This window comes from Psittacula echo (assembly GCF_963264785.1).
Source record: "Psittacula echo genome assembly, chromosome: Z".
Lineage (NCBI taxonomy): Eukaryota > Metazoa > Chordata > Aves > Psittaciformes > Psittacidae > Psittacula > Psittacula echo.
In genome coordinates, this window is record NC_137742.1 from 2,415,189 (window position 1) to 2,431,639 (window position 16,451).

At 48.2% G+C, this 16,451-nt stretch overlaps 1 protein-coding gene across 1 annotated transcript in view; it reads left to right on the plus strand.

The window, feature by feature from the left end:
* Nucleotides 1-1,641: 1,641 nt before the first annotated feature.
* MYO5B (myosin VB) overlaps nucleotides 1,642-16,451 on the plus strand; it is a gene marked incomplete at both ends in the record, with an annotated part of 152,693 nt that continues 137,883 nt past the window's right edge. Inside the window, one exon of the mRNA XM_080636966.1 lies at nucleotides 1,642-1,668. Within this exon, the coding sequence (XP_080493092.1) occupies nucleotides 1,642-1,668 (27 nt within the window). The remainder of the gene's footprint in view (nucleotides 1,669-16,451) is intronic.

Sequence of the window (16,451 nt, forward strand, 5' to 3'; positions counted from 1 at the left end):
GTTTTTACAGTTGATTTAATAGAAGGAGAGGAGCAAGTTTTGTTTGCCTGACAAAGCTTTGGAGGCTTTGCAGAGATTAGGATGTCAAATGTGTTACCCAGGGTAATTTCTACATAGGGTGCAAGTTTTTCTCCCCTTCTTTGTTCCTTCCCAGAGCCACCTGCAATTTATTTGGAGGTGGATTAAGAGCTGGAAATGAGAGATATCTGCGATGCTGTCTGTCCTCCCATCTGACTCTGGAGTGGCAAGGGGGAAAGATATCAAAGGGGGGAATTTCACCCTCCCAAAGGATGAGCAGCAGAGAGTGAGATGCTACCAGCAATGGCTTTAAAGAGAGGCTGTGGGTGCCCCTGTGAGTAGCACAGCCTGAAACCACGGCAGGAGGGATCCCTAGTGTGGAGTAAACAACCGTGGCAGAGAATAAGCTTCCGCTGAGCACATTTTCTGCCTCCTTAGTTAATATGCAAAACACCTTGGATGATAATGAATAGCAATAGTGATTAATTAGGAATACTTTGCATTCACATCATCCTTCTCAGGCTCAGAAGGTGTCTTATAAACAGGAACTGGAGCACAGGGTGATCCCTGTGGGATGGAGGGAGGCAGTGTGGCCATGGACCAAGAGGCTGGGGACAGTTTTGGGCTGTTTCTGTCCAAAGAAACATTCCTGATCTTGATGCAGGATAAAACAACACACACCAGTGCCCAGGAGCACACAGTGTTGACAATGGGAACCCAAACACACCTTCAGGCAGGAGACAAGAGAAAAAACCATATCTGGAGCATTCCTTGCATGTGTTTCCAGTGGGATCATTTGCTGCTTGTCCCTGCACAGACGTGTCCTGGCTAAGGACACTCTGTTAAAGCCATTCCTTGCACCCCAATATACGGTGATCCCTACTTGGGAGGGACGGCAGAGCCTCACACCACCAAGGGGCACCTGCTTGGGCCTTAATTACCCTTCTGCCATGGGAGAGGAAGAATAGAAGGGAAAAGAACCTAAAACCAAACCCAACAACAAACAGGGTGGGTGCTTCAGCGGCTCCCTCTTGCTGCAGGGAGCGGAACCAGAGTGGGCTCCTGCGGACCCTGCGAAAGAGGCCACGACCGGGGAGGGGAAAACGTATGTAAAAAGGGGTTTATTTTAAAAACAAGTAATAAAAGCCGATATAGGCGATGAGGGAAAGCGCTGTTCCCCCTGCCGAACTGTGCCGATCTGAGCCCGAACAGTGCTGAGCCCAGCTGAACTGAGCCCGAACCGAACCGAACCGAACCACGCCGAGCCCAGCTAGACTGAGCACAAACAGCGCTGAGCCCTGCCGACCTGAGCACAACCGAGCCGAGCCTGAACTCACCCTAGACGGACCGAACGGAGCCGAAGGCGGCCGAGGGCGGCCGTACCGCCCCATACCTGAGCGGGGCGCGGCGGAGGCGGAGCGGCGCTGCCGCTGCCACCGCCTCCTCCTCCTCCTCCTCCTCCTCCTCCTTCTTCTTCTTCTTCCAGTGCTGCCGCCCCTCCGCGTCGCTCCCTTCCCTGCCCGCCGGCCGCCGGACGCGGCGGTGTAAAGGTCGCTCGGCCCGGAGGCGCCGCTCACTGCCTGCCGGCCCCATGCCCCGCGCCTAGCACCGCCCGTCCCTGCCATGTCCGCCACGGAGCTCTACACCAAGGTGAGCGGAGCGACAGGGGGGGTGTCGGTGTCTGTGTGCATTTTCCTTGTGTTTCGGGGTAAGGGGGTCCCAGCCTTGGAGGTGACCCGCAACTTTTCCCGGACTCATCGCTCCCCTCCCGGCTTCCCCCGGTTTCGGCGGGGCCGGTTTTCCATAGGGAACAGCGGACTTCGGCCGCGGGTCCTGACTGTGGCAGCGTTGGCCTTGTTCTTGGTGGGGTTCCGTCACCTGAGCGGGCTCCAGACCGCGCTCAGCTTCCCCAGATCCACACGGTATAGTTTGTTCCCTCGTATTCCTACAGCGCCTGGGTATGGGGGGGGAGGAGAAGAAAAACCCGTCCTTACAACTGCTGTAAGTAACCGGAATGCTCCCGAGGTGCCTGGTTTCCGGAGTCCTTTTCGTTTTGTGGCTCAGATAAAGCCCTCGGCCGTGGTACTGCCAAAGGCACCCGCTTCCTGGTGGCAGCCGGGGAGGTGGCATGGCTGATGCGATGGTGGCCTCGCAGGGTGTCGCCGGGTTTGCTTCCAGCTGCCCTCCCATCGCTTCCCAGAGAGAAACACGGATTTGTCCCAAAAAGTGGCTCGTTGTGATGATGAGAAGCTCGGGTGCTTGGTTTTTGAGCAGAGTTTGAAACCTAGGTAAAATATCACTTGTGATTTCTTTATCTTTTATTATTCTGTGGCTGCAGGGTACTCAAGCAGGGCACAGGGTATTCCTGCTCCTTGGTTGGAGCAGGATAGGGATATATCCCGCACAGTTCAGGGCTTTCTGCCCCCTTCCCAGCACGAGGTTTGTGTCCAGAGAGATTTTTGCAGATTGACTTGGCTTGATGAAAGAGCTCCTTGCACGCTATGGAGCGATAACTGGCATAGGGAGAGAGCCCTGTGCCTGTGCTCCACATCTTCCCCAGGCTAGGGAGTGCTGTGGGCATCCAGGACACAGGGAATGTGCTTAGTAAAAACCATCAATAATGCTAAGCAGGGGCTCATCGAGCAAAGTGCTTGGCTTCAGAATGGGTTTTGCTGCAATAATGAGAATTTTAGTGTTTCAAATTCTTCCTGTGACTATGGTCAGTGCGGGAGTGCTGCCAGATTGGCACCAGCCCTCTCAAGGAAACACTTTTTGTCTCTGTGCCAGCCTCCCAGGCTTAACTTCGGGGTAGATTTCTGCTTCTGAAACTCATTTTGTGGACAGCTTTTATATAATATTGGGGGTTGCCACCTAGTTTTTTTGGCTGTTGATACCAAACGCATGCAGGATGATTTGTGAATCTGGCAGCTCCTCCTTTCAACCTCTGGGAATTTAAGAAGCCCTGCTGGACCGATGGGGCTGTCTGTGAGTGGGATGACCTCCATCCTTCTCAGGAGCACTTCTAAAGCAAAGTCTCAGGTTTGGAAAACCTTTTTCCCTTGGAAAATCTGATGGGAGCGCAAACAAAGCCGTGGCTGAACTGCTCCGATGTGCTGATCGCAGCATCTCGTTGGATGAGTGTGTGGATGTGATGGGAAGCATCGCTGGGGAGGAAGGAGGCTGGCTTCGAGTGCGGTATTATCCCTAACAACCAGGTTAATTGATTCTTAACCTGATGATCGGGTAATTAACTCGTGTGGCATTTTTATTCAAACTTGGTTAGCTTTATATTCATGTTCGTTTGTTGAGTGGGTATATGGTGCCTGCTGGGGCATCACCACTTGTGATCCTGGTGCTGTACAGGGACTTTTCAATGAGGCACTTGTGAAGTGATGGGTTTGGTGACAGTCTGTGCCTGTCATTAATTTCTAATTCAGTTTTACTAACAGCAAAGATTCTTGATGAGAGCTGGCCCTTCTGCTGATGTCCATCTGCCCTGTGGGGACAAGCTGGTGTGGTGCAGCCGTGGATGGTGCCTTGAACCCATATGGGTCATCTGTGGGGCTGAGCGCTGGCGCTGTGGTGAAATTTAGGACCATCCTGCTGTGTTTTTTCTGCATGGGGCCTCTGTACCAGCCCTGGGCTTTGAAGCAGCAGGAAAATGTTTCCTGTGACTTTGAATATGTGAGAAAAAGAGAAAAAAGGCTTTTACAGAACTCAGCAAAACCAACAGCCTCATGCTGAACCTGATGGTTGCAAGTGGCTGATGGAGGACCCCAGGATGAAGCAGATGGGGCTGCCTGGATCGCCTCGTCGGCAAGGTGGGCATGAGGCTTTTGGAGGGAAGGTGTATGGTGCGACTCACTGGAATTCATACAGCTGTATTGCTAAAAGCCTATAGATCCAGTGTGAGGGGTTGCATTAGCACAGCCGCAATGGGGGTCCTTTGGGACCTTCTTTGGGGTCCTTCCTCCTCTTGCTTGAACTAGGATGAGAGAGACTACTGGAGAGCCACTTCAGAGCAGCTGAGTGGGACCTCTGAGGTCATCCCGCCTCTCCTTCCTGCTGGGCTGCAATGGGACTTGCTATGTGTTGTTTAGAGAGCCCTTAGCTTCCACTTGATGCTTGCGGAGCTCTCCTGGGACTCTGTGGGGACACACAGCATTTCCTTGCTGCTTAAGGCCACGTTTGTTAAGCCATGCTGGTGATTTTGTTGTGCACTTAAACTGGAGGGGAACCCATCATGGAAACACCAGCACCTCCGTGCAATGTCTCACCTGTGCCCCTTTTAAGAGCAGGGATGACTGGTGTTTAATAGCCCCCATCAAACAAGATAATTAACAGCTTTGCCTAATTATGAGCATGAGAGTAGTTCCAAAACTGCATCAACCTTCAAGCACGTAGGACTCCACTTGTGTAAATAGTTACGGGGAGACCATTATAATACTCTTCTCACTCCCGATGCAGTACCTGGGGACTTTGGGATCATCTGGCTGTGGGGTTTATTTTGTTGCAGAAGAAAACAGGATTTTAGTGGGACTTGTGTCCCAGCAGTAAAGGAGCTGTATGGTGAAGGGTCCTCCAGACCTGGTCCTGGAGCCACTGGTACAAGTTCGTGCAGGAGAAGTAGGTGATGTAATGGTGTTGAGGACTCCTGCTAGAATCAATGAATCCCAGAATGGCTTGGGTTGGAAAAGGACCTTAAAGCTCATCCAATTCCAGCCCCTGCCATGGGCAGGGACACCTTCCACTAGAGCAGCTTGCTCCAAGCCCTGTCCAACCTGGCCTTGAACACTGCCAGGGATGGAACATTCACACTTCCTTCGGCAACTACTTACAGTGCCATGCAAACGCCTTTCTAAGGCTGCCTGGGGCTGGTCCTGCTCCTGCTATGTCCCCGGGGTTCCTGCTACAATGCCCTTTCCTTCCTGTCCAGCCAGAGCCTTCCAAAGAAACCTGTTGCTGATGCAGCTAAACTACAGCCAAGGTAACTGCAGTCCAATCCTGTGCAGATGCCAGCTTTACTCTGTAATGAGATAAGAGGGATGCTCTGCTCTTCTGAGGTGGGTGCTGGGCAGGATGGAGAGAGGACATCGTCTCTGGAAGATGCTGTCTCCAGCAATGGTTTGATGGGCAGTATTAAACCAAAGATCAGACCTGTTTGCATGTCTAGCCTTTGTTATTGTATTGAAGCCCTTCATATGACTAAACTATAATTGGTTTTGCTTCTGGATGCTCTGCTCTCTTAAAGGTACTTCTTGAAATGTGTTAATTGAAGTGTAGCCTCTGAACCTCATGTGAAATGCTGCTTCTGCCAGGCTAGGGAATGAGCTGTGCCTTTCTGCTCCTGGGGTGTTGCACCACTCCAGGTAATGCTCCTCAGAAAGTCTGCATGCTCTGGGTGAGCAAAACCCAGGGTATTTCTCTCTTTTTTCATTCCCCCCCCACCCCGTTTTGCAAAGTGACAGTTATTTGCCAAGTATTTTTTAACAGATGATAGAACTTAATGCATTAAAATGGCTGGTGTTGGGTATAGAAAACTCTCTGGTTTTCACTTAAAATTGTATTAAATAAAGTAGCTGGAATGAATTGGTGGTTTCTTACCCTGGGGAGAAACTCTTCAAAAGCAAATATTGCCAGTGTGATCACACAGTGATTGAGTCAATGAATTGGCATAAACCTTCTGGCATAAAACCTTTCTGAAAATGATTTATCCTTCAAGGCTCAGGGAGGATTCATCCCTAGTCTGTGCCTTTGTGCTGCTTTTGGTTGAGCAGCAGCAGGGAAGGAAAGAGAAGATTTTCTGTGTGTTGTGTAGAGAGGAATTTCTGGGAATAAGTGTGGGCAACAGGGAAAGTTTGGGACTCAGTCCCAGGACATCCATGGGACCGCTGGTCCTGAGCTCCTGCCTCTGCCATTTGCAGCTACTGTTAGGAAAAAGCAGGTTATACTTGAAAGTTTTGCTTGATTTGAGTCTTTTCCTCTTTATCTTGGACTATGAGAACGTGCATGGGTCATACCATGGAGGGCAGGGACAGCTCGGAGGCCACACTGGGGACATCTTGCTGAAGAAGCCAGATTCATTGGCATCCCCAGGCTCTTCCTGATCCTGCCTCCATATGAGCTGCAGTTGTGGAGAGGGAATCAGCGAGATGTAAAATATGATTGCTCCAGCCAGCTCCCTGCTGGGGACCGTGCCAAGGGCATGGTCACCTCTGCAGCCTACCCAGGACAGCATGGAGGGCATGGAAGCAGAGCCCAGGTTGGGGTCTTGAATACCATTCAGCCCAGTGAGTAGGTGCAGGGAGGTGGGTGCTGCTGGTTTTGTGTGCATTGCCCTCCCTTGATGGGCAGGATGTGGCCAGAGTTTGCCCCGTGCTCTCTCAGCGTTGTGCAGGTGCGTGTCCTGCTGCAAGGCACATTGTGCCAGGGACTTTGCACTGCAAAAATAACCAGGTTTTCTCTTCTGTTGGTGCAATTGTTCGTCTCAGCTGGGCATTTAATAGCGCCTGTGCTGGGGTTAGAGGAGAGCCACTGAGCTAACAAACATGGAGCTCAGTGCAGGTGCTGGGGCACAGCCCCGGGAATTATTCCAGCAGGGATTGAATAGCTCGATTCCTGCTTTATGTGCTCTTGCTGGTTCGGATTAGTCAACTTGCCTTTCTAAAATACTATTTTCAAGAATGCCTGCCTTGATACTGTGTTAAGGGTATGAAATTTGGGGGGGGGGGGGATCCTAGTACACATAAGCCAAAGTTGCAGCAATTTGCTGGGTTAACTCCAGGTGAAGGATAAATATCTATGTGTGTATATATATATGTGTGCTTATATATTTATGCTTGAAGTTGCTCTCAGTTTGCTGTAGTGCAGTGCAATCCTAGGCACGTTGAGATTTTAATTTGCACTTCAAGTAGTCTGTAGCTCTGGCCAAAACAGGAGCAGTGTACCCTTACCGCGATAGCTGTACAGAGAGGAGTAGCTTAACTTTAGCATGAAAATGGACTTTGGACCTTCTGAGTTAGTCAGTGGTGTAATAAATAGCAGGTAGTGAAGTTGAAGGCCTGAGTCGGGGTTTTTTTCAGCATTATTTTGTGCTCTTTGACCTGTTCTGCAAACAGAGGCATTTTGTGGCTGATAAAGTAATATCAACATGAACTACAGTTCAGATGAGGAAAATGACTGCTTTTACTGCAGCAAAACCTCAAGCTTTGGCTGATACCTGGAGCACTTGTAAACCATTTTAGTGAAGAATTTGTTATTTAGCAGAACTGATAACATTCCCTGTGAGCTTTCTGTCTCATGAGTGGGTTGTGTAAGGCAATTGCCCTTGAATGCCCCTGGCCTGCTGCAAGACATGTCTTGAGGGCTTGGGTTGGCTTTTGGCTTTGCCTGGTCCTCCAGAAAAGACCAAAGGGATAGTGGCAGGGCTGGGAAGGTCCAGGAATTGGTGAGTGATGGGCTTTATGTAGCCTTCCTTGTTTGAATGCTCATTAACATGATATTCAGGGCTCAGTAAACTCATCAATTTTACTAATGAGTCTATTAAGGATTTAGTATTTCTGCTCTTTGCCTTTGCTGCGATATCCAGAGGATTTGTGGAGGAACATCCCAACAGGGAAGAGCCTGCAGCCTGGAAGTGTGACCTTTTCTCCCAGCTGTGCACTGCTTTTGTCCTTGATTTGCTGTGTCCAAAGTCTTCTCCAGCCAACTGAAACTTGTGAGTCATGGGAACGAGTTAAACGTGTCAAAGGCTGGACTATAAGACTACAAGAACTGTAAGCAGCATAGGTCCGTAAATCCTTACTATAAGTAACATAAGCCCTTAATGGCAAGTTATGGCCCCAAATCCATGGCTTGGTGTGATGTGCTGGGACAGTGGTGCAGGTTCTTCATCAGCGTGTGCTCCTGACCTGCTGTGACAGCATCCTTCACCACTTTTAAGTATTAGCTTTTTAGTCTGTTTTTTAGTCTTTTTAAGTACTGGCTTTTAGTCCCCCACATGTGAAGCTGGTAGTGCTGTTAGGACATTCAGACCCTGTTGTGGCAGTTACAGCAGGTGACACACATGGTAACATGTAAGTAACATGCCTTGCTGCCCTTCCATTAGACCAGGTTGCTCCAAGCCCCATCCAACCTGCCTAGGGATGGGGCAGCCACAGCTTCTCTGGGCACCCTGTGCCAGCGGCTCAGCACCCTCACAGGGAAGAGATTCTCTAATGTCTAATCTAAATTTCCCCTCTGTTAGCTTAAAGGCATTATGTTCCCATATGGTACTGGTGGGGTGGTTTTGTGCTGTTTGGGTGCTCGGTATTGATGTGCCTCAGGTAATGTGGCTTGGAGATGTGTGCTCTGTCCACTTGTCCATCCTGCCTTTTGGATGTTCTTGTTGGTTCTCATCCGTCCTTCTGCCCATGAGTCTCCGTTTGCCATGTGCTCCCAGCTTTAACTCTTCCTTGAGGACACATCTTTTCCATGCCTGAGGTTGACCAGCATTTTCAGCTTGTGACCACTTTCCAGGCTGCTGAACCACGGGCAGCCCTGTGGGTCTGGTGGGCTCCATGAAGGGACATGTTTCACTTGGTGAAAGCCAAGGATTATCTCAGTTGATCCCTACCTTCACCCTTCCCGTGAGTCACTGCCCAAGCTCTATTACAATAGCCTCACTGAGGTGTGAGGCGCTGGTAGGATGTGCTAACCACCATTTACAGGGCTGTTGGGAGGAGGATGTGTTGTGGGTGAATCACAGCTGCTACTTATCAAAATAACACTTTACATCCTGGGAACCTGTCCTGGTGAGTCACGGCTCTTCAAAGGAAAAAAGACCCTTAATGTATTTAAAGATGGTTTTTTAAAAGCCATGGGGGACAGCGGTGGGAGTGTCTGGTTTCTTCTGAAAGCCCCACAGGGATGATTTCAGGTGGCTCAGGCAAACCAGGTTCCCAAGCAGGCTGGATGTGAGCAGTGGATATGTGCCTTAAAAAAATGGGTGTTGAAAACTGTTTTAAAATCTACTTGCTTAAAATAAACCTGATCCCTGTGCCTGCTGTGAAAGCTGGTCCTTGGTACTACACCCCAAGTGAGCAGAAAGTCAGTGTAAGCATATTTCAAGGCAGCAAGTGGATGCGGAGGTACCGAAATGATGTAAGCTATAATTTTCAACCTAATTAAGCTGAGTAACTCCTTGTGGATTTATGCCTTTTAATTACTTTTAGCACTGCTAGCATGGGTGCTGTGGGTATTGCTGTTTTTTGGGCACTGAGTGTGATGTCTGGCTGTGTTGGAGGAGTGGTACCCATGGCATGGTCTCAGTCAAGGGCATGATCTCCTAGTGGGGTGGGGATGGAGAGCTGGAGGTGGCTTTCACGTGGCAGTACTGGACTACAGTGGTCTTGGATTGGCCCCACATGTCCTGCTAGGACCATGTGTCCTGTCCAGAGACGAGGTGGAGGTGCAGGAGAATCAGGTCCTGCTCCAGACCCATGCAGACCTCAGCAGGAGGTAGATGTGCGAATACTGGTGTGGCTCTCACCAGCCTTTCCCATGGTTTTAGAGTGCCTGTCTCTTGCCTAGCTGATACCTGCTTTCACCATCATGATCAGTGGTAAGAAATAGAATAACAAAGGAAAAGAAGGACCAAGTGCTGCTCATCCAGAACTTGATTGGTGCCTTGTGTCACTGTGCTGTCCCCTTGCTTGCCTTTATTGATAAGAAATCACTTCTCTGCTGGGATAGACCATCCACATCTGCACTACCATCTTGTAGTAGTGGTACCAACAAGGCATGGTTTGGCTGGAGGAAGACCTTTAACAGCACTAAGAAGCTCTTCTGGAAGCCATATCTACATGGGGTGAGAACATCTCACCTTAGGGCTAGTGGAAAGCTGCCCTGAGGGTGTTCACAGGGACTCCCCTACTCCGAATATTGGGGTTTCCCCCCCCCAGATTCTGATGTTGCAGAGATGCAATTTGCTTTTCCTCTCCTGTCTGACTCTGACCATGGCAGCTGAGTGCGGCTGGGGGCATGTTGTTTGTGGCTAGACGGCTTTTAGGGGACCAAGGTCCCTGGATGAGGGACTCCCTTTTGAGCTGGACTGCCCTCGACTCTCCTGCAACACATGTTCTATGGCCCTGAGCATTATAAAAGTCCTGTCCAGAGGGACAGGAAGATCATGGCTCTTCTCTGTAGACCCAGAAATTCCAGGTTTGAAATCTCTTGCTCTACTTTCCTTCTGCTTTATTTCTTTTTTTCTTTTGCTTTCTAAAACCTTTATTTTCATTTTGATCTTGCCCCAGTGAGGAGATAACTTCTTCCTCCCTGTGCAGTGGTGAGACGGATGCTTATGCTTTGTCCACCCTGCCCTGGATGACGGAGGCAGGCCTCTTGAATAAAATACTTCCTTTTTAAATAAAAACAAAGAGAAAGGGAAGGAGGAAAATCCGAGGTGTCTCAGCATGCAAATCTGGACTGTAGACAGCACTGATGATCAAGGTTAGGGTGCTGGTGCTTTGGGTGCAACTGGTGTCAGGATGGGCTGTGGGTTTCAACCTCACAGCACTGCTGTCGCCCTGGGGTGATTCCTGCTGCCCGGCCCCTTGCCTGCTTGCTGTGAAACCTTGTGAGCTCTTGCCATGCCAAAACAAACTCTGCGTCCGGGCTGTCAGAGCTGATCTTCGTTCTCTTGTGCTCTGCCCTCCCTGCTGCTGTTCCGGTAGAGTGATGGCTGCGCTTGCACAAGCTTGTTGGCGTGGGAGCATGGGGACCATCGCTGTGATGCCAGACACAAGAAGTGCTGCCTGGCTTAGAAACATGAAATACTCCTTTGCTTGCCCATCAGAGTAGGCCTAAATCATCTTCAGGAGCAAAACTTGCTTGAATTTGCCTTTCAGCACGCGACACTCTGCTCTGAAGGAGATGGGATGGATAAGGTTGTTTCAGGCGGTGCAGCACCTTACAGTCCCCAAAGACAGTTGCAAGGAGGCTTCTCCTTCCCCAGCAATGCTGAGCCAGCATTTGCATCCCAAAGTCCAGCAGCAGGCAGAAAACATGCTGATCTCACACAAATAAAGCTTCTCTGGGGCCTTCTTCTTTGTCCAAGGAACAGTTTGGTACAGAAATCCATACTTTTTAAAAGAAAGTCTATTCTCAGAAATAGAATGTTCTATTTGGCAATGCTGGAAAGTCTGTAACTCTTCAGGTTTTCACTATTTTTTTACATGTATTTTTTTTTAATTTATTTTCTATATTTTGACCAAAAAGGTCCTGTGTCCTGGCAGTCTGATCTGGTGCAAAGTTTGAGCGCTGGCAGGTCACATGAAATGAATCAGCAGAATGCAAACCCTGCTGTTACTCACTAAACTTTGCCCAGAATTCATCTAATTGTCGACCTTACAGGTAGTTCAGGAGCTCCAACTCTTTTCCTTTGAGGAAGGGGGTCAGCTCCAGCCCCTGGGGCAGCACTTGCCCCACCTGAGCATCCTCCCAGGATCCATGCTCCAAAGTATGATAATTTTGAACCCTTTGGATATAAATCATGCTGAGCAATTACTTCCTGTTGTACCCCAATTTTAAATGGTATTTTCTTTGTTGGGTAGCAGGTTTACGGCTTTTTTATCCTTGTTCTTTTTAGTCACAGATGGCTCTGCTTTAATACTCAATCACTTGTGAGGTATTACTCAAATTTAGGCTGCCACTAGTCTCTGGCATGATGGCTTTTGGTGTCCCTGTGTGAAGTCCAGGCTAGATATTGTGACTGATACAAAAAATCCCTGGGACTTCAGCGTGTAGAAGTGTGTTTAGCTATCGGATCACACAGCTTGTAAGTTAGTGAGGCTTCATCCTTTTAGCAGCTCTGGAAGCAGTTTCTTGTCTCTGTGCGTTCAGTACTAAAGGCTGAATGTTTCTAAAGGAAAGACCTTCCAACAAACCAATTTAATTTTCCTCGGTAATATTGCGTGGACAATCTATTGGCAACTGTTTTATCCAGCGTGCCATCTCTGGGCTTATGACCCTCTTTGATGTGGCTCATTCAGGGGAAAAATGACATTACACACTACCTCAATCACTCAGATGTCAGAGAGGATATCTCGTTTGACTAATCGGGGGAAATTTGGAAAGATTTAGTAATGCCAGGAGACATGACCCACTTTCAGATAAAGGCTTTTCAGACAATAGAGGTTGTGCTGAGCTGTGAGGGATAGAGAAACATTCACAGGGTAGAAATAATTAATAATTGTTTATAATGATTAGATTTTATGTTGTTGTGCTGGCCTTCTCCCAGGTGCAGAATGGGTTTGCTTCCTAATTCTGGTGTTCTGTTGGGCCTTGTTTTTTGTTTCAGAAGAATAAAGTGCTGTCACTAGCTGGTTGTCAACATATTTGTGTTATCCAGAGATCCCAGGCTGCTGATACCTGTCAACTTTGGGATGCTCCACTGGCCACAGCGGGTGGTTGAAGGGTGTTGTGATGGTGTTGGAAGCTGTGATCTGGTGTGATATGGCTCTGGTCCAGCTGCTGGTGACCAGCACAGTTTGAAGATGGGGAACCTACTGTTGGAGTTTGCCTTGAGTGTCCTGGAAGGTGTCCACCCAATGAAATGAATCTTAAGTACATGAAGACAGAAGAATATCAGTCTGTAATGCCAGGTTTCTGTGTTTTCTTCGTATCACAAACCTTTTATGCAGTTCACCCCTATTCCGATATCATTGTGGGGCTTCTGGCCAAAACAGCAACAGAAATCACGAAGGTGCAGCACTATGATATTGTAAAACTGCGAGAAAACCAAACCTGATGTTTACTCTTGTAGTATATAAACTTTATTCTTCAATGAAAACAAAAGAGAGCATTCTTTAAGTACTAATTGCATAATTTTCAGTGCTGCAAGTTCTGTCAAGCAACTTGTGACTGTTCCTTTGTGCAAGGTTTTATCATTGCAGCCATATGAGCTGAGCAAAACCAACTTAGTCTGCTTAAAACTTCTTATAACCCCTTAGTAAAGACACTTTTGTAAACCTTCCAGAGCATAGCAACAACAGTTCTGCCTTAATTTCATATTGTAGCTAAACTTCTGGCAGTATCTTGCAATTGGCTGTGCTGATGTGAATGTCCAACATCATTGAGTAATGTCAGCAGACCTGGAAATCAGAAGATGAAAAACTCCACCTTTGGAATGCTCCAGGTTTCTGCAAGGGGGTCCGAATTTTCAACCTCTTGTTGTCATTTGGCAAAACAAACATGTATGTCAAAACAATCTCTTGAATGATCAAGCAGCTATAGGTTTTTTTTAATGATCTGTTTTTCCCTGCAGCCAGAGACTTCATTGCTGCTCTTCCACAGTAAAAAACCCTTTTTGTTTCCAAGTAGTTCCCTAAATTCTGTTCTTTTAAGAGCCACATTATAATAAACTTACAGCATAGAATAGAATCATAGAATAGTTAGGGTTGGAAAGAACCTTAAGATCATCTAGTTCCAACCCCACTGCCATGGGCAGGGACACCTCACACTAAAAATCATGTCACCCAAGGCTCTGTTCAACCTGGCCTTGAACACTGTCAGGGATGGAGAATTCGCATCTTCCTTGGGGAACCCATTCCAGTGCCTCACCACCCTCACAGTAAAGAACTTCCTCCTTATATCCAATCTGAACTTTCCCTGTTTAAGTTTGAACCTGTTACCCCTTATCCTATTGCTACAGTCCCTAATGAAGAGTCCCTCTTTACTAAGCAAGCTAGGACCTTCCTCAGGTTGAAGTCTTGCTTCTTCTGCCTTTAAGCTTCAAAGCCAGTGGACTTACAGAATTCGGGAGCATCTCTGTTGATGAACGCTGCTTTTACATGCTATTACAGTGATAGCTGGAAGATGCGTGGCCCTGGCTCTCGTCTAGATAAATCTGTTTCCTTCACACATACCTCTGGGTGTTTGGTGAATTGGTCACTAGGGTATTTGTGGGGGCTCTGAACTCCAAATTATCGTTGTGTCCTGTGCAATGCTCCAGTGGAATTCCTGAAGCACTAACAGAAGGGTGTTGAAGTCCTGATTGAAATAATTTGTGCTCCTGAGACCATCTGTGATCTTTGGGTGACTCAGGAGGGATGGTACCTGGTCGGGCAGGAAGGTGGTCTTACTGCTTCTGTAAGCACCAGGGATGCCTGCTCGCTGTCACGTGCCTGGGAAGCAGCTGGAAAGTTGAGAAGAGCTAAAATACACCTGGGATCTGGACAAACCTGTCCTGCAGTCAGGCTAAACTTCAATATAGTTATTTTGTCTGGGAGGGAAGAGGCTGTTTTGGAAGGACTTGACTCCGCTCCTCCTGCTCACACAAAACACAAGTAATTTAGCAAGTCAGGACAGAGCAAAATGTAGTGGCCAAGGCCTGAAGGAGCCAACCCAGCAGCTGGACGTGCTGGAGACAAATGTAGATCTGAACCACGGCCCATAATTTGAAAGCTGAATAGCATTTGAAACACCCTGAGAGATGGAAGAGGCCCTGGCTATGTCTGCCTTACCTGCTTTAACCCCATAAACAGCACTGACCCTTGTCTCTTACAGGTTCTGTATATGATTTATGTTTGATTTGAAAGCTGGCTGCTGCATTAACACAGTTGTCCGGTGCCCCTATTTCAGCCTTGGAGGAGTCTCTTGGGAGTCACAGTGCCCATCCAAGGGATTCGTGTTGGATGGCTGAGTTGTATTAAGGATGTTTAAGTTGTTTTATGGAAGCAGGCCAGTGGAAAAGGGATACTTGGCTTCATTCACCCTTTCAGTTCTAGGCAGAGCTTAAGAAAAGCTGAAGCCACCAGAGAAACATGTATAGATCTTCTGCTCTGGTACTAAACCTGCAGCGATGGAGTGGACGGAGACTCCTTCATCCCATAAGCACTTGATTGCACTGCATGTGGGCAGCCAGAGTAAGTGTGAAAATATGGCAGTAGCTTTTTGCCACTAAACCAACTGTGATTATTTGTGGGGCTGAAGTGACACATGAAATCTTAAAGGGTCTCTTCAGGATTCAAGTGTTCCTTCAATAACCAAATGCTGCTGGTGCTGGTGGCAATGTCCTACAGTTGCACGCTGAAGCAGTGTCCTTCGCACCAGGCATGAGCCTTACTGAGGCTTTTCTGGCCCATGAGGATGCTTTGAGCCCCCCAGATTAGAGCCCTGATCTCTCGTGTATAGGGTTAGCAGTTGCTGACCTCTCCAAGTGTTGCACATCCTTTCCACGTGCTCACAAAACATCCCACTTTGGGCAATTTAAACAGTTTCTGAGGATCTCTCTTGCATTTGATTCCTGTAGATTTGCCATATGATGCTGGGGATAAATTTACTGTAGTGATAAAACACACATTAGGACTGATAGCAACATTTAACTGCTGAAGTCTGTCTAGCCACTGGAGGAGCCCCTACATTTTATATCTTGCAATGGGGAGAGATTTGTGACTTGTTTTCTCCAGTGTCAGTGTAATACAAGATGTGGGCTTTGTCCTGTGCATGCACATCCTGAAAGGAGTTCAGAAGCGTTGGAGAAGAGGGAAAATCCCAGCTCATGAGCTTTCCCAGCTGGCATTTCTGTCTGGAAGCAGACAGTGGGGATGCTGAGGTTTTCTGGTTGCCTTTCAAGCAAAGCCCAGCCTTTTGGCAGCGCTTTGCTGGTAGTCAACGAAGGCATGAAACATCCTCTGAGAACAGGCTAAAATAATGTTTAAACAGGTTAAACTGCTTTCCCATGAAAAGAGCTGTTGTGAAAACCAGTCCCTCGGGGTTCCTCACTTGGAACATCAGTGCTGGCAGCCAAAATGAGCTCAGTTTGTGGCCATGCTGTGCCCACCAGTGACAGCCACATTGTCCCCTGCTCCTTGCTGTGGTCACCAGTGCCATCTTTGCAAACCTTGCGGAGATTTGGGCAGCGTTGTGTTTCAACTGAGGTGGTTTCTCCAAAATGCATTAGGCTGGAGCTCAGATCCACATTCCCACGGCTGGAAATGCCAGCAGTGAAGGGAGCATGGAAATACGGGCACTTCTGCACCACCTCTGTGGGAGGTGTGACTGAAAGCATAAGGGAAATCACCAGGAAGTGACCATCAGGTCCCTGGGTATTGGGCTGGGCAGGTTTTGCTCTGCAGGGTTGCTTGGCCTCTGTGGTACAGTTAATGCTGTGGACATCCTTTAGCTTTGCATTTGGAAGTGATCCTGTTTTGCAAATACAACATGGGGCGGACAAGGGAGGGGAAGGCAAATATTTGGATTTCTGCTGCTGAATCCATCTTGCTGATGCTCTGACAGGACCTGTTGCTGTCTCATTCTAGTCTCTGTTCTTACTAAAGTATTTCTGAGTTTGTTTACAGAAACTCAGAAGAGGATCTTATCTCCATTGTGGCTGGGAGTAGGGAGATTGTTCTCTGACAGTGGATTTAATAGTGCTCTGATAATGGCTTGCCACC